The 26,331-nt window shown below is 45.9% G+C and overlaps 11 protein-coding genes across 11 annotated transcripts; 6 read left to right on the top strand and 5 right to left on the bottom strand.

Moving 5' to 3' along the window:
* Window positions 1-97: 97 nt before the first annotated feature.
* On the bottom strand, window positions 98-791 carry MICPUN_51469 (predicted protein). Its single transcript, XM_002507138.1, has one exon. It carries the CDS (start codon window positions 651-653, stop codon window positions 501-503), a length of 153 nt encoding a protein of 50 aa, XP_002507184.1. The 5' UTR covers window positions 654-791; the 3' UTR covers window positions 98-500.
* A 646-nt stretch (window positions 792-1,437) lies between these two features.
* Window positions 1,438-3,177, bottom strand: MICPUN_55168 (predicted protein; the record flags this gene model as incomplete). Its single annotated transcript, XM_002507137.1, has 1 exon — window positions 1,438-3,177. One exon carries the CDS (start codon window positions 3,175-3,177, stop codon window positions 1,438-1,440), a length of 1,740 nt encoding a protein of 579 aa, XP_002507183.1.
* Window positions 3,178-4,281: 1,104 nt separating this feature from the next.
* MAK16 (predicted protein) lies at window positions 4,282-5,340 on the top strand (the record flags this gene model as incomplete). Its single annotated transcript, XM_002507530.1, has 8 exons — window positions 4,282-4,308; window positions 4,379-4,523; window positions 4,577-4,703; window positions 4,762-4,851; window positions 4,915-4,975; window positions 5,035-5,082; window positions 5,143-5,214; window positions 5,269-5,340. 8 exons carry the CDS (start codon window positions 4,282-4,284, stop codon window positions 5,338-5,340), a joined length of 642 nt encoding a protein of 213 aa, XP_002507576.1.
* A 1,312-nt stretch (window positions 5,341-6,652) lies between these two features.
* Window positions 6,653-7,190, top strand: MICPUN_107528 (predicted protein; the record flags this gene model as incomplete). The annotated part of the gene is made up of 1 exon (XM_002507529.1): window positions 6,653-7,190. A coding segment is annotated over exon 1 (437 nt), but the record flags the coding sequence as incomplete, so codon positions are not given.
* A 66-nt stretch (window positions 7,191-7,256) lies between these two features.
* MICPUN_55164 (predicted protein) lies at window positions 7,257-9,185 on the bottom strand (the record flags this gene model as incomplete). Its single annotated transcript, XM_002507136.1, has 1 exon — window positions 7,257-9,185. The coding sequence occupies one exon, from the start codon at window positions 9,183-9,185 to the stop codon at window positions 7,257-7,259; it is 1,929 nt and encodes a 642-aa protein (XP_002507182.1).
* A 675-nt stretch (window positions 9,186-9,860) lies between these two features.
* On the top strand, window positions 9,861-12,014 carry MICPUN_55163 (predicted protein; the record flags this gene model as incomplete). The annotated part of the gene is made up of 4 exons (XM_002507528.1): window positions 9,861-9,929; window positions 10,094-10,216; window positions 10,260-10,361; window positions 10,476-12,014. 4 exons carry the CDS (start codon window positions 9,861-9,863, stop codon window positions 11,370-11,372), a joined length of 1,191 nt encoding a protein of 396 aa, XP_002507574.1. The 3' UTR covers window positions 11,373-12,014.
* A 2,995-nt stretch (window positions 12,015-15,009) lies between these two features.
* On the top strand, window positions 15,010-17,289 carry MICPUN_55160 (predicted protein; the record flags this gene model as incomplete). The annotated part of the gene is made up of 1 exon (XM_002507527.1): window positions 15,010-17,289. The coding sequence occupies one exon, from the start codon at window positions 15,010-15,012 to the stop codon at window positions 16,954-16,956; it is 1,947 nt and encodes a 648-aa protein (XP_002507573.1). The 3' UTR covers window positions 16,957-17,289.
* A 519-nt stretch (window positions 17,290-17,808) lies between these two features.
* MICPUN_76105 (predicted protein) lies at window positions 17,809-18,651 on the top strand (the record flags this gene model as incomplete). The annotated part of the gene is made up of 2 exons (XM_002507526.1): window positions 17,809-18,161; window positions 18,227-18,651. Coding segments are annotated over 2 exons (778 nt in total), but the record flags the coding sequence as incomplete, so codon positions are not given.
* On the bottom strand, window positions 18,623-21,031 carry MICPUN_89550 (predicted protein). The gene is made up of 5 exons (XM_002507135.1): window positions 20,695-21,031; window positions 20,275-20,567; window positions 19,999-20,195; window positions 19,113-19,925; window positions 18,623-18,992 (listed from the first exon to the last, which is right to left on the bottom strand). The coding sequence occupies exons 1-5, from the start codon at window positions 20,961-20,963 to the stop codon at window positions 18,873-18,875; spliced, it is 1,692 nt and encodes a 563-aa protein (XP_002507181.1). The 5' UTR covers window positions 20,964-21,031; the 3' UTR covers window positions 18,623-18,872.
* A 1,679-nt stretch (window positions 21,032-22,710) lies between these two features.
* MICPUN_55157 (predicted protein) lies at window positions 22,711-24,550 on the top strand (the record flags this gene model as incomplete). Its single annotated transcript, XM_002507525.1, has 1 exon — window positions 22,711-24,550. One exon carries the CDS (start codon window positions 22,711-22,713, stop codon window positions 24,148-24,150), a length of 1,440 nt encoding a protein of 479 aa, XP_002507571.1. The 3' UTR covers window positions 24,151-24,550.
* ERCC (predicted protein) lies at window positions 24,348-25,013 on the bottom strand (the record flags this gene model as incomplete). The annotated part of the gene is made up of 1 exon (XM_002507134.1): window positions 24,348-25,013. One exon carries the CDS (start codon window positions 25,011-25,013, stop codon window positions 24,348-24,350), a length of 666 nt encoding a protein of 221 aa, XP_002507180.1.
* Window positions 25,014-26,331: the final 1,318 nt, after the last annotated feature.

The raw sequence follows: 26,331 nt of genomic DNA, 5'->3' as shown, positions 1-26,331 counted from the left end.
TCAACGATATAGGGGGAGTCTGGTCTATTGCATTATCGCTATCTATCTAGCTATTAATATATCATAGCAAGCTAATACGTGCGTGTTAGCATTATTTAATATTATTTCTCGCCCGATCGTCTAATAAATAGCAATAGCAGTATCTAATATTTTTATATTAGCTATTGGGAAGGAAATAAACAAAAATGCTTGATAATTCTATGGGTGGACAATACACCCCCCAAAATCCGGGGTTACACCTCGGGTACTGAATTCTCATACAGTAGCTACATATATACATACCCGAGGTTGCATTTTGTAATTTTAGGTCTGGGTTCGGTACTGATAATCAGTTACTGTACGTAGTAAATAACCTAGGTATCGGTACCTCGTCCTGACTGAAATGGCCATACTGTGGATATTTTTTTTCCGCGACATTTTTACCCCGAAACCTTGATACGAAAATTATTTGAGCACGTGGACGTGATGGCCACGGGCAGAAACGGAGGTCTTTTCACTTCTCAGCAAATCGAAGGTGCCGCAAACTTTTTCACAAGAGGAGCTTTTCGTAGCGAAAATAAGAAAAGCAATTCCAATCCCATCCGTGCAAGGTGCCTCCCTAGTGACTGAACAGGAATGTTTGGTTCGCGGGAGAGTGATTTGGGACGAGTCATAGACGGTCTATCGATCGCGATGAAGTTTCGATGAAGCTTCGGTGAAAGACGGACTAAGAAGGGCTACTTAACCATGTTTTGAAGCTGAATTTTCTTCGATACATTGGTCAACTTCGGCGTCTACCACCGCCTCATCAGAAGACGCCTTGGCGTCGATTCTTCGTTCACAAGTGGCGTGTGTGTCAGGACGACGACTACGTGCACGCCAAGCGCAATGACAAGGACGTCCCGCAGAACTGTCGTCGTCGAAGGACACGGAAGGCGTCACACAACGTTGTTTGTCAGCAATAAAGTAACAAACGACGACCGTACGGTTGCATAGTATATGACTTTTGCAAATGATCGAGCTCTCGACCAATCAGAAGAGAGTTTTGAAAAAGTTGGGTCGGGATGTGGGTTCCAACTCAATGTGACTTCGTCAGTGAACTGACTCGTCCCAAATAAGATGTGCTGTCACAGACTGTTCCCATTTTGGGACGTCGGTTTATGCACGTATTCTTTATCTCAACCAGGTGTGACACTTTTTATCGGTGACAAGTACGAAGGCACCTTCGAAGGTCCCTTCGGTAAAAATTTACTGAAGCCGCTTATTTTTTTAGACTACCTTCGTACGAAGGTACGTACCTTCAGCAACCATTTTCTATACCTTCGTATCCATTCTCGTTGACGCAGCGCAGTGTTTTCGTTGTCGTGGGTTTCCCTGTGCAGTGCCGAGTGACATCCGATCCTCTCCCCGGGATTCCATTTGTTTTGTTTTAAAGAATGGTCTCGCTTAGCTCTGGCTCTAAGGTAACAACAACTTCTGCCAGGCTTGAACGATGGCAGCAGCAGCAGAAGACACGCTCGGGTTTTCTCTCTGTTTCGATAATTTTTTCAATTCCTTACCAACACCAGTTTTGATGAGAGTCTCAGCCGTAATATCGACGCTTTTCAAAGCGCGAAGTGCTTCAAGACTTCGGGTTGTGTCCGACCTGGCATTTGCCGAGGCAACGCGCACAAAACGCTGCAGTTCATCTTCGGAGCAAACGCGCGAGCCTGTCACAGCGAGAGAATCACAGTCAAGACTGCGTGAGACTTCAATATGGAATCGACCAGGATTGACGACCGCGGTGTCCTTTTCACCCGCTTTAACAGCTGTTACCAGCTCGTCGACGCGCTTAATGTAGTCTTGTACCTTGAACTTTTTTACGCATCCACTGTAAGCCATATAACGTATCTTTCCAAATATTGGGCGCTCTGACCAGCCTTGGTCATGGACTCCCACGATCGACCACATGCAACCCACATATCCTGAAGGGTCACGACCATCCAGCTGATATTTGTCGTTGAGATGAATGGCGAACTCGAGAGCTTGATCTGGAGATTCTGTCCATTCCATGATCTTCTTTGCCCAATACATGCGCATAAAACCGTGCATCTTGCCGCCGTGCACCATTTCCAACTGTGCTGCGTTCCATAGATCATCATGAGTCTCTCCATTTTCAAATTGCTGCAGCGAATACAGGTATGCGCGTTTGTCCTTAGAGTGTTCTCTCACTGTTTCTTTTGCCCACTCATATTTTTGCCCCTCGATAGTGTCATATTTTGGGCTATACCAACAAAAGTTGTCCGCAAGCTCACGACGCACAATCAGCTCTTCTAAGAAAACATCCACAGCCTTGTTTGAAGACTTAGCATATCGCCGAGCTTCAAGGGCGCAGCGCTGGGCGGATATTTGCCCAAAGTGCAGATATGGAGATAGACCAGAAAGCGCTTGGGGCTTAGCCGGATCGTTCCGATGCTCGTAGTACTTCAGACGACGAGTGAGGAAATGCTCTAGCGTAGCGTGCGCAGCAAACTCGCCTGGAACAGCCCAGGTGACCTCCGGAACGGCTGCTCCGTCATTACGAGCCCTGACGATGAGCGCTTCCCAATCAATGCCGATTGTTGGGAGTGCCGCAGCAGCCGCGCAGGGCCAAGTTTCCTTGACAACCGGAGTTTCCGGGAATTCCACAAGAAATTCGGGATACAGTTTAGCTAGCTTTCCTCGAAGAGTTCGAGCACCAACTTCGAGCTTTTGGCTCGCTTCCCACACTGGGACAACATTGTGGGCATCGACTTCGTGCAACGGGCAATCCACAGAACTTGCAATCGCAACCCTCCAAGTCCTTCCCAGTCTCAGCGGTGACTGGTCGGCGACAATAAGACTCGCGCCGCACTCCTTGGCGAAACGCGGAACCGTAAGAGAGGGGTCGCCTTCGAGGAGGACGAATTTGATATTCTTGGCAAGCAAAGCCTGTTCCATCTCGCGCAAACCCTTCAGCATAAAGCAAAACTGCCTGGCTCCCGCCCCTAAAAATCTTGTGACAAGGCTGAACACGACGACAACGGGAGCGCCTGTTTCATTTGCAGTTTCGCACGCATAAATCAGCGCCCAATTGTCCCGGACTCGCTGATCTCGGCTACACCAGTATATCACCGGTCCGGTGCCCACCTTCCCCTCTTTGAGTACCCTCACTCGTTTTTCGTTTACGAGTCTATTCATCCGGTCCACAGTTGCGTAAGTATCGTCGTCTAACAAGTTTTGAAGCTGCTCGTTGCACGAAGCAACGAAATTCTATCTGAAACTTCATTGGTCATTCGTTCATTTATGAGGTTCCCGTACATCGTTCATTCGTCCATATATTTTTTACCTTCGTATTTATTTTGACCTGCATTTACGAAAATATGAAAGTATTAAATAATATATCATATATATGTATATATATATATATTATATGCTTATTTTCTTAACATGTAAAAAAGCGGGTTATCACTAGACTAAGATTTATCTTTATTTAATATAGGCCACTTTCCCTATCGTGCTCCGCGCCAAACATTTTGGGTCGCGCGTGTTTTTTTCCGTATGGCGCCTTGTTAGGCCTACTCAGGACGGCGAGCGCGGTGAGCGGCTCACTAATACGCTGTCCGGCGCCAAAGATGGAGGACATCATCATCAGGAGCGCGCATTGGCGTTGACGAGTTTGCGTCGTCAGATATTGCGTTGCAGCAGAACTAGAAGAAGCTACGACGCTACAGTACCTGGTCCAAAACCATGTTTTAACGAGTTTATAGCATGTCAACTAGCCTCCGAAACCGTGCTTTTGGACCAGGTACCATATTGTCGTAGCTTAGCGTAGCTAAGGCGCAACGTCGCATCGTGCGACGCAAACTCGTCAACGCCAATGCGCGCCCCTGACGATGTCGTCCTCCATCTTTGGCGCCGAACAGCGTATTCGCGAGCCGCTCACCGCGCTTGCCGTCCTGACTGGGCCTGACGAGGCGCCATAGGGACAAAAAAACACGCACGACCCTGTTTTGGGGGGTAGTCAACGAGTCAACGATTCAGCGACTCAACGAAATCGACGGGTCAACGATATAGATGGGGAATGAAAGTGATCTATATATGATAGTCTATTATCATATTATATATATACGAAGGTATTTAACTTGCGTACGTAATTAAGACTTCGTTCGTGGTTTGCTGCATGGGTGAACTTCATTAATTAACTGTGCGAAGGTTCCCTCACCGCCATTGCTGGAGGGCTTTTCAAAGTGCCTGTGACGGCGCGGTGGCGAGCTGAAACATATAGCTTCGAAAACCAATAACATGCAGAGCGATGAAGTTATCTGGCAGGTGCTTACATACTCTCCGTTTTCATCATCTGAGCCCGTTTCTTACCAGCTCAGTCCCGGATGCCTTACAGATCATCAACCGCGGCCATTGTAGCTACAAGATGAAAACAGGCGGAGCAACTTTTTGCCGGAACAAATACAACGTTACTGGCTTGTGTAATCGAAGCTCGTGTCCCCTAGCGAACAGTCAATACGCCACAATAGTTGAGGAACGAGGTTAGCTTTTCACTCTGATATGTTCTGGTCTCGATGTAACTTGTATCGGATAGGCATTGCGTATCTTTGCATGAAGACAGTCGAGCGCGCACATAAGCCGGCAACATTATGGCACCGAATCGCACTTGATGGTAATTATTCGAAAGCCCTGAAGCAAGTTGACTCTCTTCTAGCACATTGGTATACACTTCTCCGAGACAATGTCTTCGTTTTTCTCCTGATGGTTCTTCTCATCCAGGTCTCGTTTCTTGCTTCACAAGAGCAAACAGCGTTTGACAAAAATTACTCAGTACTTGTTGAGGACTCGGATATTAATGCGCGAAAAAAAGTATTGATTGGACAAATGCCTCCGGAAATTTTGTTTGATTTGAATTTTTGTACAACATTGTAGGCCAAGGCTGGTGACCATCCCGGCACGTGAGCAGCAGAGGGAGTCGAGGCGCGAGTTTAAAGTGCGCGGCTCCGTTCTTATATGCTTGACCGCACTATTCCTAATCTTATTTTCCACAAGGCACAAATCGCTGCACAACTAGAAAATTCAATCGAAAAGGAGTTGTTGGTACGGTGTTGGTTTTCAGCTAACGAAGTGGAGAAGAACTTACCAGCACTCAAACTCCAGGAACGACTAAGATCTGGAACTTATGAGAATCTCCACATAAAAAGTTTGAAAAACTACAGTGATCAGACTCAGGCAAGCTTTTTCAACCTGAACGCCTGCACTTTGTTAAGTCACATGATTGTTCAGGGGCTCAACTTCGACTCGCGAAAACATCTTGAAATTGAATATGAAGACGATCTCGGGCCAGGGCTTAGCTAGAACCAACGGGAAGCGTCCCTCTAGGTCAACACCGTTTATGAATGTGCATGAGGCTATCTCGACCTTGTTTCACAACAGATTTGCCACGAGCTGAAGCAAATCTGCGATTTCGTCTCCTGCCAGACGTCTTTCACAACCTTCCACAAGCTAGCAAAAAGGAAATGTTCAGTCATCTGTGTGACATATTCAAGCAGCCATACCAAGTGAATTTCAACATCGATCATCGGTTTTAGATTGATTAGCTTCAGGCATTCCACCGAAGTTAAAGCAATCGGCTGCGATCATTGGAAATTTGAAGAAGTTATGAATGCAGTAAGGTGTGGATACTGAATCAGCTTACTTTTACAGAGGTTATGAACGCACTGACGTTTTCGATGCTCTGAAAGCGCGCGGGCGTCTTAAGCAGCATTTCATAGCACTAATTTTTAAAAGAATGTTAAACCCTGCACAATTGCCGGATGGAGTGCTTGAACAAGACCTGTAACTCAGTTGGAAAGGGATCGTGTGGCTGCGGGTAAAGAGGCGTCTTTCCGAGCTCATGAGTTCGTTCCCTCAAGATTTCCAGAAGTTCAAAATTACACAACAACCCTTCATTACTGCATTTGATCTTCATGCATGGATATATGTCGACTCCGCAATAGAAGATGAGCGGACGCGGGTTGGTCAGAGTCTCGCGAGAATATGACAGCCTCGGTCCACAGGGGAATCAAATTCAAAGTTCGCCCAGTTCTACCTTTTTCTTACCAACGTGACTTCCCTAATATAGGCGCTTTAGATCGCCCGTCATATCTTAGGGTTAACTCTTAACCCATTTCCCGTAACCGCAACAAGTCTTTATTTGACGCCTTTTATTTTTTGTTTACACTGGCCGGGAACTAATCCGACCAGATTTTTTGACCAGATTTTAATCCGAAATATTGGGTTATTTTCGACATAATGTATTCTAACTTCCCGGTCAGTCTTAACTAAAGCTTGAATTATATTTTATTATATTATAAATATATAAATAATATAATATAATATCTTTTTAGATCGCTGCGTCTTCCTATCGAATTACAAAACGATTTCAAAACGAACTACTCATCACCAAATAAGGGGCTATCATTTCTTTTAGCGCTAAAGCGATATAAAATATACTGAATCTTAATCAAGTGTGAACCATCGAGTTTATTATTAGACTACCTATCTAGGTACGTAGAAGATTTAGTTCGGGTATATTCGTTTCTTGTGTTAATAAACCAGAAGATTCCCCATATGAGATAAGCGGAGATAAGCGGAGATAAGCGGGGAGATGAGCCGTAAAAATGGAAGACTACTAGCTGGTGCAAGACACGAATTCAAGTTTCGCGAATATGGCGGGCAACGACAGAAATATAGCTACGGCTGCATCTAGCCTTCAGAATCAGGAAGCACGGTCGTCCATGCAAATGCAGGTGAAGACCAAGAACCCGAAGAGTAAGAGGGTAAATCAGTTCAATGGATTTGGCGGCGACAACCCTTTGAACGCCCCAGCATCGAGGCAGAACGCTACATTTTCAACTTCCGCGGAACGGCAGCACCGAGGCTCCGATGCGCATCCTTGGCTCCACTATCCCCCACGGTTTGAGAGCAGTGTCGAGAAAATTACTGTCAAGCTGAAGGACACCCTCGCCCCAACTGGGGTGCTCCGTGCCCTCCCGGCAGAGCTTAGATACTCGCTGACTCGCAACTTCGGCTTTTTCACGAGGGTGTTCACTCAATTCTTTGAGCGCGACGGCGCTGATAATGTCAAGCAATCTATAGGCCTTAAGTGAATGCGAAGAATCAGGACTAGCTAGTGTAGAAATCAGTGAGCACCTAAGTTCTTCCTTAACTACGACCAAATATCTCCAGCCCAGTAGGCACCGAGCGAGAGGACTTATCATGAATTAGAATGCCTACCATCTTCCGGCCATCATTCCGGCGACTCCAACCAAACCGGCAACGAAGCTGGCAAAGTTTGCAGCGGTCTGCTGGTCCTCATAATATTCCACTCCCTTCTTCCCGATCTCTTGTACTAATTCTCGCGTCGTTGAATTAGGCTCTATGCCTTTCTTGACCATTTCTTGAAATATTTCCACAGCGGTTTCATATCTCCTCGCGACATCTGCAGCGCGAATGAGCTCGTTATATACGTGCACGGAAGGAACGACGCCATGGGCATGCATCTGTTCTTTGATATCTAAACAAGCATCCAAGTTCCCACAGGATGCTGGTGAGAGCATTAGTCCTACGAAGGTGTAATCATCGGGTTTCAGCCCCTTAGCGAGCATCTCCGTGTACCGCGCGCTCGCGCGTTTCTGCTCTCCGCTGCGGCCGTACGCGGCGATCAGGGTGGAGTATGTGATGGTAGATTGAGAGACGTCATACTTAACCATCTCATCGAATAATCGTTCTGCATATGTCCATTTGCCACACTTACCACAAGCTGAAATTGCAATATTGTAATGGATCTCCTCAATCTTAAAGGCATTGAAGTTTTCGTCTGGGCTTGATCGTCGTGCTGCACGCAATCGTGATAGAAAGACGACTGCCCGTCTCCACTGTCCACACTTTTCATATGCTGAGAGCAGCGCACTACATGTAATCCCATTTGGCGCCATGCAATCACCGCCTTTACACATCACGACATATATATCCTCAGCCCTCTCCCACTCAGATAATTCCCCGTATGCTTTGATCGCTGCGGTGCATGTGTAGGAAGTTTTCGGGAAGTTTGGTGACTGGAATACTTCCACTGCAGCAGAAGGTCTCCCGCAGCGACATGCGGCAATTATAAACTCTGTATATAGCCTGGCATCTGGGCTAAAGCTACTCAGGGCATCAGCACTCACCTCTTCAGAACCCTCGGTGAAAATGAAACAGGTATCAAGAGCAGCATGTTGCAAACCCTGACTACCTCCAACACGATTTCCTATGGCCCTGAGCATTCGTTCGGCATTTGAATATTGACCCAAGACACCATATGCGCAGATAAGTGCTGATGTAATCGGAACATCCGGTTTTATCCCATCCGCTCGCATCTTCGCAACAAGAGCTACGGCCGCTGTGGCACCGGCGCGGCTCCCCTTGGCACCTGCTCGTATAAGTGCGCTGTATGTGTGTGAGGTAGGCATGACTCCTTCTGATCTCATTTCTTGGTAAACATCAAAGGCTTCTTCCCATCTTCCAAATGCCCCGACTGCTTGGATATATGCCGTATAGGTCCATGCTGTGGGTGCACTACGACCTGGCCCTTGTGCACGCATCCACGTCCATGTTGAGCGAACGCGATCGAGGTCACCATGTCTACCAGCTATTGAAAGTACTGTCGTGGCAATGTATGAGTTTGGTAGAAGGCACGCATCGCCTTTCCGTTCCTTCCGCGTGGAATAGCTCACACTTGAGTTTTCACACAGGCTATCAAATATTTTAAAGACAAAACGCCAATTTTGGCTTGCGCCTAAGGTTTGCAGTTCCTGATTTAGCTCCCGAGAAGTAAGCTCGCGGTAGACTTGCCGAACAAGGACCGAGTCCATATCCTCTGAAACTGTAGTGCTGACGATTTCGGGGCGAGGAAATGTTCGCGCTGTCGATGTCATGTTGGCAAGATTCCTGGACGATGCAGAGGATGATCGAATACCCGCGTTCACCGGCCTCGAAGCTTGATTTATCTGCGCATCGTGGCTACAACTCGCGTTCGCAAACGATATTCTCCCCATCCGGTAAAGGCGTCCTGTGACACACCCTCTGGCTGCTAGTGTCGAAATTACTGCCCTTCTGCTCAGCCGAGTGGAACGGCACTGCGCACTAAGCGCCTTGGAGGGCACATGTGCCGTAACATTCATTGTTACTAGATAGTGTGGCGTCAGCAGCAACCGAGGTGCCCATGGCTACTAATCGTGAACATCCTCACTTTCATTAACTTAACACTTACATACGAAGTTTATGGATATCTCATCGTCAGTGATAATAAGTGGTTACCTTCGTATATATATATATCTTTTCTCGCACCGATAACAACGACATTTTATATAAATAATAAGCTTCGTATCCATGTGCTTCGTGTACCTTCGTTCGTATTTATATACCTTCGTATCATATATATATACGAAGGCAATATATTATAAATAAATAACATCGATATATTATTATATATTTAAATAATGATATCCCACATATTTTATATATCCAGCAGATAGACTAATACGAATGAAGATATATAAAGGAAACAGTATATGTAGTTAAAACACTGTTAAAACGACCCTGCTGTTTTTATTAATAGATAGTCTACGATATTACACTGATGATAATCTTACGATATGATTAATCATTCTTTATTACGAAGGTATTATTTATTTAGTCGCTCAATGGTCCTGCTAGCTAGCTAGTGTCCTGATGATGATATATATCATCTTCATTTGTTCATTATTTCTCTTTATTTTCCGCCCACCACAAAACAAAATAAATACGAAGGTAATGATTTCACACTGTTGCCGTTCACAAAACACCCCGACACGAACATGGCGTCCTCCGATGCCACCGCCGTTCTGCGCGAACTTCAACAGACAAATGAAAACTGGGTAAGCATGGTCTTCTTCCCACGTTTCTCTCTTCACTACTATGGCTTTTGCCCGCGAACACCTTATTTCAACTATCCCACTGCTTTTCAGTAACCTGTCACCTAACTGAGTCTGAGACTTCCTCGTTCTCGACTCCACACTTACATTTCGCTAACCTATCCCGCGGCAACTAGCTTTGCGTGGACTGCGGCTCTAGAAATCCGCAGTGGGCCTCCGTCACGTACGGTATCTTCTTGTGCCTGGAGTGTTCAGGTGTGCACCGCGGGTTGGGTGTGCACATCAGCTTCGTCAGGTACGTCACAAAAAACAACAGATACAAATAATGAAGGACATTTTCAGAAGTGGGAATCTTTCAGGTCAGTTGGGATGGATTCTTGGTCGCCAATCCAACTTAAAAAAATGCAAGCTGGTGGAAACGCCAATTTGAATGATTTCCTGAAGGTTTGACCCGATGCTCGCAAACTTTCGAAAAATCACCCTGACTAAATTCACCCTTCGCTCGCTGCCTCAGTTCTGTCAAAGTCTTACTACTTTGTTGCTCATATTTCTGCACAGGATAAAGGCATCGCCAAAAATATAGATCCAAAAATAAAGTACAACTCACTCGCTGCAAAAGAATATAAGGACAAGGTGCAGGCTGTTGCAGAGGGACGTTTGTGGACTGAACACGACAGGACTACAAAAGCAACATGCGTTGATTCAACCTCACCAGCAGTGAGGGAACCTTTTCCGAAAGATTTTTGTCATCGGAATGATTATGCTTCATCTCGGATTGCCCAAGGGCGCCGGCCCCAGACTAGTCCGCGGTGCGAAGACGTCAAATATGTTGGCTTTGGCAACAGGGGGGTATCTCCGCGTCGAGTCGAAGGATCGCATGTTCTCCTCGGTCATCTCTCTGGAGGAATGAACATGCTTACTCAACATTTTGAGCGAGTTTCCTTGCAGGCGGGGCGCCTTGTTGAGGATGCGGTGCCCGAACAGTTGGTCGACATCGAACAGCTCAAGGAACGAGCTGCTTCAGCTGCGCAAGCATCTATTGGTTTTGGCCGGCGAACTTGGTCGGGATTAAGAGACGTGTTGCAATCTACGATAGAACGAATGGGCGTGCCATCAGAACAGGATCAACATGCAGCCTCCGAGGTCACAAATGAGCTGGTTGAAGGGAATGCGAGCTACACTTCAAAAGAAGAAAGTGCTCGCCCGCACAAATCTGGAACTGGATCCGACACCCACGACTCCTTTCTGCATTTCAATATCAAGGCGCAAAATTCAGCAGACGGTGTCCACTCGCGTAGCAGCCTCAAATGCGTGGGACAGATGTCGTCTGAAGGCTTGAGCGCAGTCCCAAAGGGTGCTGCTCCCGAAGCGACATCAGGTATTTCAAGCAGCGGACCTTATGAATGGAAAACTTTTGAAGACGACGCATGGGGGGACAACGAGTGGGGGAAATAAATAATAAGCAGAGTTTCTTGAGTTTCTTTCTTTCCTTCAAAAGCTGTACGAAGATCTCGTTGGATGAGTTTCAAACTATACGTTTCGCACGCTCCTGATGTTCTGCTTACAGCGCGTTGAAAACAGTTTTCCTCCATGAGTCATGCTGACTGGCCAATTATGCATAAAGCTCTTACATTTACAATAACCCATGAGATTAGATTGAATTAGCGTCATAATTTGGTTTCATCAGAGAAAGGACGAAAATCACGAAGGGAGCGATCTGCTCTATTTTTGACAATTGGCAGGATTTGTGGTACAAAGCTCTCGAAGATTGTTTGCGTCACTCCCAAGTGCGTCACTGGATTTAGGTCCGGTGATGGACGCTGCTGAAATAAGATTAGCAGCAGCCACGTCGTATTTCCGCATGTAAGCAGCAGCTGCACCCTTACAGTGAAGAAGCTTCGCCAGCAACTCAAGGGACCCATTTTTCTGCAAAGCGTCTCCTTTGCCAAATGCCGTTGTCATGTCATCAACTCCAAACGCGTGCTTAACAACCAAAGAGAAGTCACCAAGTGGAATGTTCTTGCAAGGCTCAACACTTGTTATATGATTGAACAGAATATTCAGAGCACATTGGCAGTCACGATGAGCAGAGCAGTAATCGCGCAGCCGAAGATGACAAATGGCTCGATTCGTGAGCGAAGTTGCCTTAATTTCATTGCACTTACGTCCATATAGTCGCATTACTAGCCCATATACTCGAGCTGCGCCTGAGATGTTTCCAACAGAATATCGGTGATCACCAAAGTTGATTAGACTAGATACATCTTGTGGAGAGGAGCACATATGTATCTCTTCGAGGTCACGAAAATTGGTCACCTCTTCCTGATGGAGATTGTGCGCACATCTTGCGTCATTCTCTGCGAGTTGAAATTGTCGTATTCGAACGAACGCATTTGCACGCCGAAGAAGAAGCCTCAGTCGCCGTGATCGGTACATTTGCATGTCGAACTTATCTGTCTTGAGAAAATGTAGAGCAGCGGTACAATCCACTATTGCCGCATGGCATCGATGTACTTTCATGTGGCATGCCGCCCGATTCGCATACAAACAGATGAGTTTCCCACTGTCGTGTTTTACTTGCTTTTCAGCAATGATTGCCAATGTATACGCATTTATTGCAGATTGATAGTTTCCTCCCTTGAAGAATGTGTCCCCCTTTTCTTTTAAAAATATTGAATCGTGTTCAGTGATGCTGTGTTGTGGGACAGGCCTTGCTCGGGAATCAAGTTTCCATCTGCGAATTTCATTTTCCCGAGTCTCTCGGGCGGGCATCTCAGTTTCCAGCTTTGTGAACTCTACAGAGAGATTTATTGGAGAGCGCGGCAACGGAGTGGAAATGTGTAGCAGACACGACGATCGGTTGATTTCGAGCTCTTCATCAAAATTGCGCTCAAGGTTATATTCTGAGTCTTCTCCAGGGGTGCTGTGTTTTAAAGATCTGTTTGGCTCTGCCGCTGATTGCCAAGCACGTAGCCGACCGCGGGCTGCGTCAAGCTCTACGGTCATCCGATTTTCGATGGTGCTCGCCCGTTTTCGATCGATCTGCCATTGTTTCCTGGCGTCTGAACTACCCCGTGTTGTGTTGCTCTGACCCGCGTTGACTCGTTCGCGGGCAGCCTGGATCGAGAGGCGCCGTCTCAACGCAACGGCCATTTTGGTTTCTTTGGTCCGCTCACAGGCGAGTCGGTGCCAACGAATGCCGCGTCGGGCTTTACTGCAGTGTATCTCCACGCCCTCGTGATCTATTGTAGCGACGCAAGTGGTTTCGTCGATTTCACCTTCCAGGTCGCAGGAAAACAAGAAAGGCGGGGCGCTCACTTTCACAAATGAGGACGCCGCAAAAATTTCGAAGGTGCGCCGAGGAACGCCTCGCGCCTGAATGTGGATGCATATTGCATCGTCGGTTTCATACCAGCTATACGGCGGCGTGACAAATCCCATAGTGGGCCAGAAGTGTGAACGTGCTTTTCTTTAAACGTGCGTGCGCGTGTGATAATAATATATATATTAAATATATATATGGAGTAATTATGATATATGCAGTAATAATAATTAAATTCAGGCGGCGGCCACGGCGGTGCATAAGGAATTCTTCCCGCTCGTGATGGACACGTACGGAAGGATGGGCAAACCGTTCCTCAACTTCCTCAAAGACGTCGCCGCACTCACCGCCCGCCGAGCCTCGGGCAACGTCAACGAGCGGACGCAAGCCATCTACGACTCCATCGACCCGCCGAACGAGCTCCGAAACCGTATCCACCTCCGAAACCTCGCCCTCGTACACGTCGCGCTTATCATCTCGCTCATGCAAAGGGTCGCCGGATCGACCGTCACCAACGACCGCCAGCACGGCGCTCGTGGCGGAATGTACGGAGCACACGAACACTACGTGCAGCCGTACCCGGTCACTAATTTCTAACTCAGGGGTTAGGGGTTAGTGGTCGGGATTCGTGGTTAAATACCCAGCTTCTCAATAAAAGATCATTAAATTCTCCAAAGGTCGAACCGTTCGTCAGTGCGAGTGATGGTGAGGTGTAATCGTTCGTCCTGTGGGTGGTCGGCTAGCCGAGGAGGCATGCGTGTATACATATACACACGATACTGTCGTACATTCGTATGTATATATAGTTTCGTTCGCTTCGTATAAGCCTTCTGTATATACATCGTTCGTACTATATAATAAAAATAAAATATGTAAATAAATAAATATCCAACCATATTTAAATACTCGTATATGAGTAAACATCGTGTGACAACTATATGGGACACTGTCTCAAGATTCTCGAGCTAAAAAATCAAAAATGGCGACAACTATATATATATGTAGCGCTGGCCCTACGTTCTTGATTTAATGGTGTCAAAAATGTCAACAATGTATGGGACGAATAGACCTTCGACCTTGATATATAAACGATACCAGGTGATTGTTACATTTTGGGAAGTTGGGGTCGTGTAAGATCGGCTAGCCGAATATTAATAAGTCATGATAAATTAATATTACGATGGTAGTAATAATAATGATGATGATAATAATAATAATATTAATATTAATATAAATAATATTAATATAAAAATAACGCACGTATATATATATTCAAGCATACGTATGTACATATACCTACGTGATGCATGTATGATAATATATATAATACCTTCGTTCATTCGTAATATAATCTATCATAATATAAATATTATATATAAATGACAACTACACTAGCTCCAATAACTAGTCTAACGTACAGTACCTTCGTACCTTCGTACTTTCAACCGTTCATATATATGTGCCTCGCGCCATGTCGTTGCCGAGAAACCCCACACATCCTGGTTCTCTCCGAACACATCATTCGCTTTTGAGAAAGACTTCCGACAGGGAGAGCGAACGTCATCCGGGTCTTGCGCTTTGGGAGAGCTTTTAGACCTAGGACCAGTGCTCTGCAACGAGTTGATCCGGGCGAAGTGGCAATGTCACAAGGCACAGCCGCAGGCGGGTTTATGGAAGGCGACATCCCTCGAGTCCATGCGCATTTGTGGTTCATAAAGCATGCGCCAAGGTGAGCCATGATCATTCCGTGAGCCCTTGCTACTTCATTTAATGGTATTTATTTCCAAGAACCTTCATCTGACGAAAATCCCTTCCAGATCAGAGGCAGACATAGTTGTAGCTAAGAAAAAGTTAGATTCTATCCGAGAATGGATATCAAATAGTGAACAGCCCGGTGCTTCTAGGATCATGCTGATCACAGGTCCCTCCGGATCTGGGAAGTCTGCGGCAGTACGCCTTGTCGCCGCTGAAACGAACCTCGAGCTGCACGAGTGGTGTGCCCCAGTGCCGACACTTTGGGAGGACTTCAGGTACATTGATTTGCCATCGGCTTCATATACTTCCAAGGTGGATGAGTTTTTGGCGTTCATCGCACGTGCGTTTCGATATTCACCACTCGATCTCGGATTAGAGACCAGGGTCGGGGAGCATAAAGACAAAGGGGAGCAGGTCTCAAAAATCACCCGAAAAAAGTTTTTGCTCGTTGACGACCTTCCTTTCGTCAACAATTTACAGCAATCTGAGCGAGTTCGCACAGTTTTGCGACAGCTTATGCGTCAGACTATGTTCCCAGTCATCTTCGTTATGACGGACGCGGGAAGGAGGAAAAGAACAGGGGTACGATCTGAAAATGGCTACTTAGGGAGCGGAGAGACGAAATACTGGTGTGCATCACCGCTTTCAATTGACCACTGTTTGTCCCATGAATTAAATTTGGCAGGCGCAGTTACAGTTTCACTGAATCCCGTTACCGTACCTAGACTTGTCAATGCTCTCTCTGTGATCGCGATGAATGAAAATCTTAAGGTTCCGCATGCGACACTGGTGGATTTGGCTGCTTCTGCAGCGGGTGACATTAGAAGTGCAATCACAAGTTTGCAATTTTTGGCCTCGCAGGATTCAGAGGATAATGCGCACCACGATAAGCAAGAGCACGCGAGTAAGCACGCAGACTCATCATCCGCGATGAATGATACAAAAGACATGTCATGCCTGCCAGCTCCAGGTTGGTCAAAGCTTGTGCAGCGACATGATGTTTTATCCACATTTCACGCTCTGGGCAAAATTCTTCACAATAAACGGATGTCTGGAGTATGTGACAACCTGCGGCCTCATAGTTTCAAAATAGGAAAATATTTCTCAAAGCCATTCCTCGAAACGGATACATGGGGCCCGGAACTCTCAGGTACGACAGCACAACGCAAACATCTAGTTACGATTATGCCTGTGCATCCGTCGCTGCGGCGAGAACCAACATTGTATGATCCTGAAATGATACTTTCCAGCTCACGCTTGAGCGCCGTGTCTACAATTGATTTTCTTTTTGAGAACTATGCAGACTTTATCCCCGATGCTGGAATCGGGGATGCGGTGTTGGCTCTTGGGTACATTTCTGATGCTTCGTTACTTCAATTCTGGTCAAGTGCCGCTTGTGTTAAAATGGACGTTCCGCCGTTGAGTGGAAATGATCGGAATTTTTTTGCAGAGTCTGACAGGATCAGTGAGCATGCAGCAGGATCTATCGTCACCCGCGGTCTGTTGTTTGCTCCTGATCCTTCTCGACCTGAAATATGTAAATGGTTCCAGATTCGAGCTCCGCAGGCTGGCAAGGTTTTCAGAGCCGCTTCGAAGAACCTGTTTGAGGTACAAAAATTTGTCGTCACTGCATCAAAGTCAGTCCTTACATTTTGGTCGCATCTAGCCACTGCTGCAGCCGAAACATTACCAATTTTAAGAGTTATTGCATCGACTGACCCTTCTGGCGATTCAACGGCGCCACATTTGCCTAAATATTGGGAGAATGTTGAAGGTGAAATCTCTCCCACCAAGAATTTTGCAGATAGTCAGATACGCGTTTCAAGAGCTTTTCCGTCTGAGTTTGGGTCAAGCTTAAGTGAAGGTAACAATGTCACGCAGAACTCTTTGAATGCGTTTCCGGGTCGGACCGCGCAATTAGCACCGTCTACTTGTGAAGTTGACAACATAGCCGAGTGGTGAAAGAATATGGTCGAGTTTGAACCACCCAGTAGTACGAGCAAAACATCTTGGGCTGTTAAGAAGTCGACCTCTTGTCAAACTCATGCCGTTCCTGGCGCGAGGAATCGGTCTCACAATTTGACACAATCATACCGTCCTATGACTTGACAACGAAACTGAAAGTTGTTGTTTGTACGCATATCAACGCACTTTTCAAGGTATTCGACATAGCCGATCTTAGATGACTTCGACTCGTCAACCAAGAGTCGGGGTTTATTTCTTCCATGCATTTCGGTGGGACAGGATAGATATATATATAAATAAATAAGAAGGTAATAATAAATAATAATAAGTAAGGTACGAATAATGAAGGTATATATACCTTATTTATATAATTATTACTTCGTAATCTTATCACTATTTTGCATGAATTAATAATAATAATATATAATAATAATAATATATAATAATAATAATAATATATAATAATAATAATAATAATAATAATAATAATAATAATTTATATAAATAATAATAAGTCAGCACATATATATATAATAATATATATAATATATAATAAAATAATATATATATATACACTTTATTTTATTAAAATGGGATATCCACACACATATATATATATATATATATGTATATATATATATGGAGCGAGGGATAGAAAATAATAAATACGAATGAAGGAACATTTCTGGCAACTTCGGTCGCGTGCGTGCCAGGGTTACAGCAAACGGAGCCTCACGTATCGGCATCACTGGAGTTCCTAAACATCGATAAATGCTCCCCACATCAAGTTTACTTGTCACATGTGCCGCATTCGTACTTTCGGCCTTTGCCGTTATAGTTCTCGGCACCTATTTTTTGCCAAAGCTCTTCGTTTCTCTTCTGCCTCGACAAAACTTGAAAGTTAAATACGGTGCAGAATGGGCACTCGTGACAGGATCCTCCAGCGGCATTGGCAAGTCTCTGGTGGACAAACTTGCGAGCCAAGGTCTTAACGTCGTCATTGTTGCCCTTCAAAACCAGCTCCTTGACGATGCGGTAGCCGAAATGCAAGCAAAGTTTCCAACGCGCGTTTTCGTGAAAGTCGGGGTGGATCTCGGAACCCCAGGATATTTAGAAATAATATCGGAAGCAACCAAGGATATCGACGTGCAGCTCATATTCAACAATGCGGGTTTCATGCTTACCGGCTTTTTCGATAAGCAGTGAGTTAAAAAAACACACTAGGTCCTTTATTTGACCGTTTGTTCTTGACGTGCTCTTCATGCAGGGCACTTTCGAAGTTGTTGCTCAATCATGAGTGCAACGCGACTTCTGCCATGCAAATCACTCATTTATTTGTGACGCGCATGCTCGCAAAAAATATGAAAGGCTGCGTGGTTTTTACGTCATCAGCTGCTGCGTGTCAACCCACCCCATTCAGCGCTCTTTATGGGGCAACGAAAGCATATGTTAGTTCTTTCGCGGCAAGCATTGCAGTTGAGCTCAAATCACGGGGAATAGACGTTTGTGCAGTTCACCCGTCCCCTGTCATGAGCAACTTCTACGATAGAGCGCATAAACTTAACTCGCTTGCTTTCTTCATGCGATTTGCAGTTAAACCCGAGGTTCTCCCTGACGAAATCTTTAGACCAATCGGTCGTGTAGCGTGGCATGATATAGGCTTGGTCGCGGTTGGTTTTCGACTGCTGTTAAAACTTTTTGACTATAATTTTTTTGCGACTCTTACAAGCCATTTTGCACATACCATGGACGACTATAAGAAGAACGTGTAGAGCTATAGATCGGCTCTAAAGGAATGCAAGTGTTGCCGAGATCAACAGTTTTGGCGGCCAACCCTGTCACTGATGCGGCTTAAAAAATACGCAGGATACAAAAGAAGCCAAAGGGCATTTCAGTACAACTGCCACATCGGATCAAACTATTTCCCCCACGGGAGCTTCTTCTAGCCAAAGCTTGTGAATAAAGTCGTAAAGCTTTTCACTTACGCTGACTTTGTAAGGAGTAGGATTTATGTATCTCAAGTGATCTGCCCTCGACAATTATGGTCCACACAAACAGTCCGGCAACGTGACCTCAAAAACAATATTAGATAAGGGGAGCAAATAAGTTACTAAAATGACCAGAAATAAGAAACATAAGTATTATGCCCCAACCAATGAGTTGATCGTTTGCATACAACGAAGCCGAGATGCCATCAAGCTAAGATCCACGCCTATACAAACGCCCTGGGTACTGCCATCCCAGACAAGGTTGTGAAGGCGTTGAACATGTGCTGGTTGGACATAAGCACGCTTTGATGATATGAATGGATGGCGACATAATATGCGCTCGCCTTCCCTTGGTTGTGGTTCGTCTATCCGAAGCATAACATCAACAACGGGCTCGCCATTCTTGAGGTATAACCGATACGCCTCCTTCCTGCCCGGGATTGTAATTTTTTGCACGTCCTCGCTAAGTTTTATTCGAGGTGCCCCGTCGATTTCAACAAGTTTGTAAACGCATCCGAGAGCTGGTTGCCGAAGACAAGTGACAAGATGTGTGCCTATTCCGAATGCAGTAATTGAATGACCGTGTTGATTGAGGGAGTGCAGTACCTCCTCATTGATGTCGTTGCTTGCCGTGATACTGAGGTTGGTAAACCCCCCCGCACGCTCTGCGCCAAGCACAGCCTCCACAGTCGTCAAGATTTCCCTCGCTTGAAGACTTAAATACGACAGGTCCCCGCTGTCGATTCGTATTCCTAAAGGCTGATATCCACAAATCCGAAGAGCGAGGGCAACTGCGAGAAAGTTCGGAATGCCGGATTTCAAGACATCGTAGGTATCCACAAGTGCCAGAAAGCTCGCCGGAAATGCCAATGCATATGATGCGAAAGCTGCCAGTTCACTGTGATTAGTTTCTGCCCATCGAAGGCTTCCGGGGAGCATATCGACCACCTCCAAAAGTGATTCGGCCTGCTCTTTTACCTATAGATAAAGTAATCGGCACGACCAGATTGTTTTAGTTGTGAAGACGTGAAAAATATCAGACTCGCAGTACCAGCTTAATGAAATCTGGACATAGGCCGCCATCCGGTAAGTTCAAGGTTGAGTCAGCGATATCTTCAAATCCTATGTGTGCCTGCACAAATGAGTGTGCGTGTGTACCTTTGCACGGTATGCCAAATTGGCGGCCTGCCTCAAGATTGGATGTACCATCGAAACCGCCCAGATAGGCATACCGTGAAGCCGATACTCCTGCATGCGAATCAAGAGCATCAGGAAAAGTGAGGTTTGATTTCATCAGGAAAAGTGAGGCATGACTCAGCAACCTAACCTCCGTCAGCTCCTTGAGCTCGGCGTAGTCCAAACTCCAAAAGTGTTGCTCCTTCTCCTGCGATGAGTCGATGTCGGGCAGCGTTCGTTGCCACCAAGCTCGCATAATTCACAAGTGTAAGGAGGGGTGTTTCTATCAGCTGCGCTACCAGCAGAGGGCCTTCTATGCGCATCAATGGAACGCGTGGAAAAACGACGCCTCCCTCCATTTGGGCAAATACTTTTAGGCTGGAACAGTCTAGCTGGGCGAGAAATTCAAAAAATGCGGGATCCATTGTCCGCGCAAAGGGCTCACTGCGTAAAAAATTTACGTGAGAGGAGGTCTGTAAAATTCACACGAGGGTCTTGTTTGAGGAGTTTTTCATTCAAGTTGCAGGCACGTGAAAGCAAAATATTCCTGAAGCAAAACGACTCGTGTTACCTGCGAAGAAACGCTATGTCCGCGCCCGTGAATCGAAAATTTGATATGAATCGCAAGCATTCTTCGAGCCCGGCGAAAACGGTGAATTCTCCGTTGAACGGATTTTTGCGAAAGAGGAGGTCGAAAGCCGCGATCCTCGCATGTGTTCCATTTTTCCAATAGGCATATGCCATAGTAATTTGGTAGGCGTCGACCAGCAGTGCTGTTGCGAGCGAATTATGACATGGCGGTAGTTTGCGGGTTTTGACCTTCATTGCCGAGGAATGCATTTGCGGGTAGGGAGATAGTTTGGGTATGGAATGCGGGCTCCTCCACGTCCGACCTGATTCGATGCCCAAGACCGAAAGAGAAAGGTAAGCCCCGTGCGTTTGTTGATGAATACTATATACGCGATTTACATGGGTAACTCGCGTGACGTTGACGTATGTAATCCAGTCAGACATCCACGTATGAGTATTTACCCCGTTACCTTCGTAGACCACTTGTGTTTCCGTTTTCGAGACGAATAGACCATATGCCCTATATCGTTGACTCGTTGATTTCGTTGACTCGTTGACTGTTGACTAATAAACAGGGTCGCGTGTGTTTTTTTCCCTATGGCGCCTACGGCGAGCGCGCTTGGCCGCTTGCAAAGATGCTGCTCGGCGCCAAACTCGGAGGGCGACCTCCGATTGTGTCGCGCATTATTGTCCATGAGTATTGCGCGCTTTGAGTGTTTCCTGACTGTTCTACAGCGAAGTGTTACTTAGCCTCGAGAACTCAAGAAACGACGGTCTAAAATGTAAGAAAAGTGCTGCAATATAAACTAAACCGTCTGTTCTTGAGTCGCGGTCAAAGGCTACTAGTTCAGCTGTAACGCATCATCCGACGACGAAAACTCGGCAACGTTGATGCGCACTGCCGATGACGGTGTCCTCCATGTTTGGCGTCGAACAGCGTATTAGCAAGCGGTCCAGCGCGCGCGCCGTCCACACGAGGCGCCATGCACGTGCGACCCTGTTTGTTTGGCGCGAAGCACGTGTCGGTATTTGCAACCGACCGGTGATCGTATGGTAACTCCACTGCCGACCGAAAGTCAACGATATATATGGAAAGTGTTTATGTAAATACCTTCGTATTAAATATGGTTGGGAAATAATAATATGATGCAAGATTACATACATCTGTGTTACGGTTTTTTTTTTGCCGGGGCGGGACTGGTCATCCTTGAGTTGATTTTCCCGTATAGATCCTGAGGCGCGCCACGCGCTGACAGGAGCGGTTTTCAACATGAGCAAGACGCGCTCTCATGTAGCCGCTGACGCGCGAGTAACAAGCGGCGCGCTGTATCTTCAGGGTCTGCGCCGTGTCTTTAGGGGTTTGGGGCTGGGTTTTCAGGGTTTAGAGTTTAAACAGCCGCGAAGCTGCTCGTCGGCCACTCCCTATACACATCCTGAAGCGCCACGCAAAAAAAAAAAAATTCCGGAACACAGATCAAGATTACTCATAATATGCCTTCGTGTTCTTCGGCATCGCCGATGTTACACCACCTTATTAACTTCGTTCCAAAATGTAACAATCACCTGGTATCGTTTATCAAGGTCGAAGGTCTATTTGTCTCATACATTGTCGACATTTTTGACATCAAGAACGATGGCCTGTCGTTATACACTGTTGACATTTTTGACACAATTAAATCAAGAACGATGGTCTAGCGCTACATATTTGTCCACATTTTTGACACCATTAAATCAAGAACGATCGTGTACGCACACATACATACCTCGGCTATGCCGACCACCCAGAGGACGAATTTTCACACCACAAGATCACACAGACGATTCGACCTCTGGAGAATTATTATTACCGAAGGTATTTAATATTTACCTTCGAAGGTATCTATACCTGCTTAAAATCAATAATCGCGTTTCTCCACGCGGACGGCCCCACGCGCGCGAAAATAAGTGTGAAAATTAACGCCACGCAAAAGCTTTGGCACGGAGGTACAATACTCGTTCGGGAGACGTACTCGACCCGATGACACCTTTCTTCGCAATTTTTTTTACATTCTTCTTCTTGCGATCAGCGGAATCTCTCGGGCTCGGTGCTACCGAGGCGGTGGATCATGAAGCTTGGAACCGCCTTCAGATTTTGGGACGAATTAGCGACGCCCAAGATGGCACTCTTCAGCGTACATTTCTTAGCCTCGGCTCCCGACGCGCGATGGCAACCGTTGAGAACTGGATGATTCGAGCAGGGTTGGACACTTGGGTTGATGAGATCGGAAATGTGCACGGTCGAATCGAAGGAGCTGGCTGTGTAGGCCACAAAGTGCTCCTTTTCGGTTCCCACCTAGATACGGTGAAGGATGCCGGAAAATATGACGGAGCCTTAGGAATTCTAGTTGGGCTCGCCGCAGTCAAAGCACTCGTGTTAGAATCGATAACCGAAATGGAACCAGTGCCTTGCTCTTTGCAGCTAGTTGCATTTTCTGACGAGGAAGGCGTGCGGTTTTCAAGTACCTTCCTTGGTAGCCGTGCACTCGTTGGGACTTTACCTGACAACGTGTTCAAGGCCCAGGACAACGAGGGTCACACTTTTCTTGAAGCGCTTCGGCAAAATGGATTCAAAGGGACGCTTGAATCCATACAAACTGCAAACATATCCGACGCACTGGCCTCTTACGTTGAAGTGCATATTGAGCAGGGTCCTGTCCTCCAGCAAATGAAGCAGCATGCTTCGCCAGTAGTCGGGATCTCGGGCCAGACAAGGTTGCTCTTTACAGTGCATGGAACACAAGGTCATGCTGGAACTGTGCCAATGACGGAGAGGAAAGATGCGCTTGCAGCTTCAGCGGATATCATACACGCCATTGAAACGTATTGTAGGGAACGAGTTTTGACTACTTCCAGAGATAATTTGTTGGTCTGCACTGTTGGAGCTGTGAGCGTGTGGCCAGGTTCAAGTAATGTGATACCGAGTTCCACAAACTTCACTGTTGACGTACGTTCGAAATCCGACAGTGACCGGAATGTCGTGGTTGAGCACGTTATTGAATATGCACAACACGTCTGTCGGACAAGAGGGCTAATGTTTAGCTTCGATCGTACTCATGATGCGCCTGCAGTCGACTGTGATGATCAAATTATCAACAATTTCGCAGAGTCCATATTACACGTGACAAAAGATCTAATAGGTACCCAAGACAGCGCAGATGTTGCTATTTCGGAGCTCTGGAGTGATTCAGGTTCGTTCAATATGAAGAACACAAAATACCAGCATGCACTGACAAGTGGTGCAGGGCACGATGCCCTAGCAATCAGCCAAGCATGTCCCATCGGCATGCTTTTTGTTAGGTGCAAGGATGGCATAAGCCATAGTCCCCAAGAGCACAGCACCCCTGAGGATGTTGCATTTGCCGGTCGAGTTCTACTCGACTTCTTGCAATCAAACGGAGCTTTATTTTCTGCCCTATAGATACCGACATGACCTGGCTTATGACGAAGGGGAACTGCATACAATTTCATTTTGCCCGACTTCAAGATGTCTCGACCCAGCAGCAATGCGCAAACAGATTTTTCTTTCTAAATTCGCTCGCCAACAGGCGTCAATCGACATGCTCGTGCGTATAAACTAGAGTTTCATGTTGTTATGGCGAGCTTAAAGTTTGAGAGCTAGAAATGCGATGCGAGTTGCAACGGCGTGTGGAACGTTTCAGACAGTCGAACCACTTTCGTAACTCCAAGGCCTGGACTTGACAGTAGTGATTTATGCGTTGCGCGTAATATGCAGGCGAAAGTCCCAAACCGCGTGGCAAGTGTCGCTGCATCGACTCTGTGGACACCGTGCGAGCAACTCAGGGCTTCGTGAAGCTGGGTCATGTAATCGTCGTTGTAACTCTCCTTGGAACTCCCTATGAATCTTTCACACCCGTGAAAGAATTCAATGTACCTTGCGGCCTCATCAAGGCTCCATGCGCAAACCAAAGCGCAGTCACCAAGACCAGCGGACCTGTTTACTTCGGGCAACGAACTATTCTCATCTTCGTCATCAACAAGACAAACGACGATGCGCAACGCGTAAGAGTCGCTCAAACCACAAACTCGAGTGTGCAGGTGTGTTGGATGAAGGGACTGAAACTTCAAAGAAGCAAAAAGTGCGCAGGAGCTCGAAGAAAATACGAAATCGGGATTTATATAATCGATCGCCCAGCAAACATTATGGAGGCGATGAACCAGTCCGTTTCCTGTCTGACTTCGCGATATAATCAACAAGTCACCAGCGTTCGCATGTTTCGCAAGTTCGGAGTTTCTTGATTCGAGTGTTGAAGTCAGCAACATCGACCGACCTATTTCTGGAAATTGATTTAACAAGTTGTCGAACAGCTCACCGCGGGCGTCATTGCGGAGCCTTCAAAACCATGCGAGCTCTGAGGTAGAGATTGTTACAGGATAATCGAGTTAAGCAGTTGCCATCGTGCGCGAGCGAACTGAAGCGAACGTGCGTGGTCGAACGACTAACTTTTACCTTCGAAGGTAATAGGCTTCGTTCGAAAAGCTTCGCAACAAATATTCTATACCAGCATATATAGGTTTTTTCATCCCTTCGTTCGTTCGTACGTACATATTATCCATAGATATATTCTATGGATACATATGTACGTATTATTAGCTTCATTCGTTCGTTCGTTCGTTCGTTCGTAAAACGCTTTCATGTTTTTATATATACTCATCATATATATGATACATATACTCATCATAAATGAGTTACAAATAAATGTATTCTGAATTTCATTAGGGTGAGCCACTTTTAACTAATAACGTGACTTAACTTGAATATATTTAAGGATAAGTCGCTTACGTGAAAATAATCGGAATCTTTATACTGTTTGCCCACTGGAGTGATTGTGTGGATCGTAATGATAAAGTCTTTACGTTAATAAGGCTTGAATTAAATCTTTTTAGGTCGTTGCGTCACCCTATCAAATTACGTGATTTGAAAGGCGAAAGTAGTCATCCAGGCGCGATTTTTTTGTACCTTCGTACTTACGAAGGTAATACATAAAATCGTTATACCTCATACGCAAAAAAAGTGGCTCGCCCTAATGAAATTCAGAATACGAACGTACCTTCGTAACGAATATATATATGTAAGCAATCAAGCAATTACGCAAGGTACATACGTACATACGTGCGTAGACCACGCACCTTATTTATTTATTTATATATTACTTCGTTCGTACGAAGGTATCTGGATTTCAACCAGCAGGTTGAATACACCGTACCCTAACGAAGTAAGATACTTATTATTATGAAATGATAAGTTATCACCTTTAACTTTGGAGCTAAAGGTACCATTATTGATTAATCGTCGTATGGTAACATAGATGGTCATCAAATTCACGTGCCAACGTTAAACTCAGACTTATCTTCGATCGTTAACCCTGAGCGATAACGTATACCTTCGAAGGTACCTTCGTACGTAATAAGGTATCGCTGTGTGTTCAACCTGGTTGAAATCCAGAATACCTTCGTTCGAAGGTATGTACCTTCGAGTACAAGCCAGTATTCCCGATCGGCGATAGCGGATCTTATTACCTTCGTATTTTATCCGTGCAAGGTGCACCCCTGTGATGAGACTGATGAACAGGAACGTTTA

Source organism: Micromonas commoda, chromosome 1 (assembly GCF_000090985.2).
Source record: "Micromonas commoda chromosome 1, complete sequence".
Taxonomy (NCBI): Eukaryota; Viridiplantae; Chlorophyta; class Mamiellophyceae; order Mamiellales; family Mamiellaceae; genus Micromonas; species Micromonas commoda.
The sequence above is the reverse complement of the archived record's forward strand: the minus strand, read 5'-3'. Positions and strand labels throughout refer to the sequence as shown.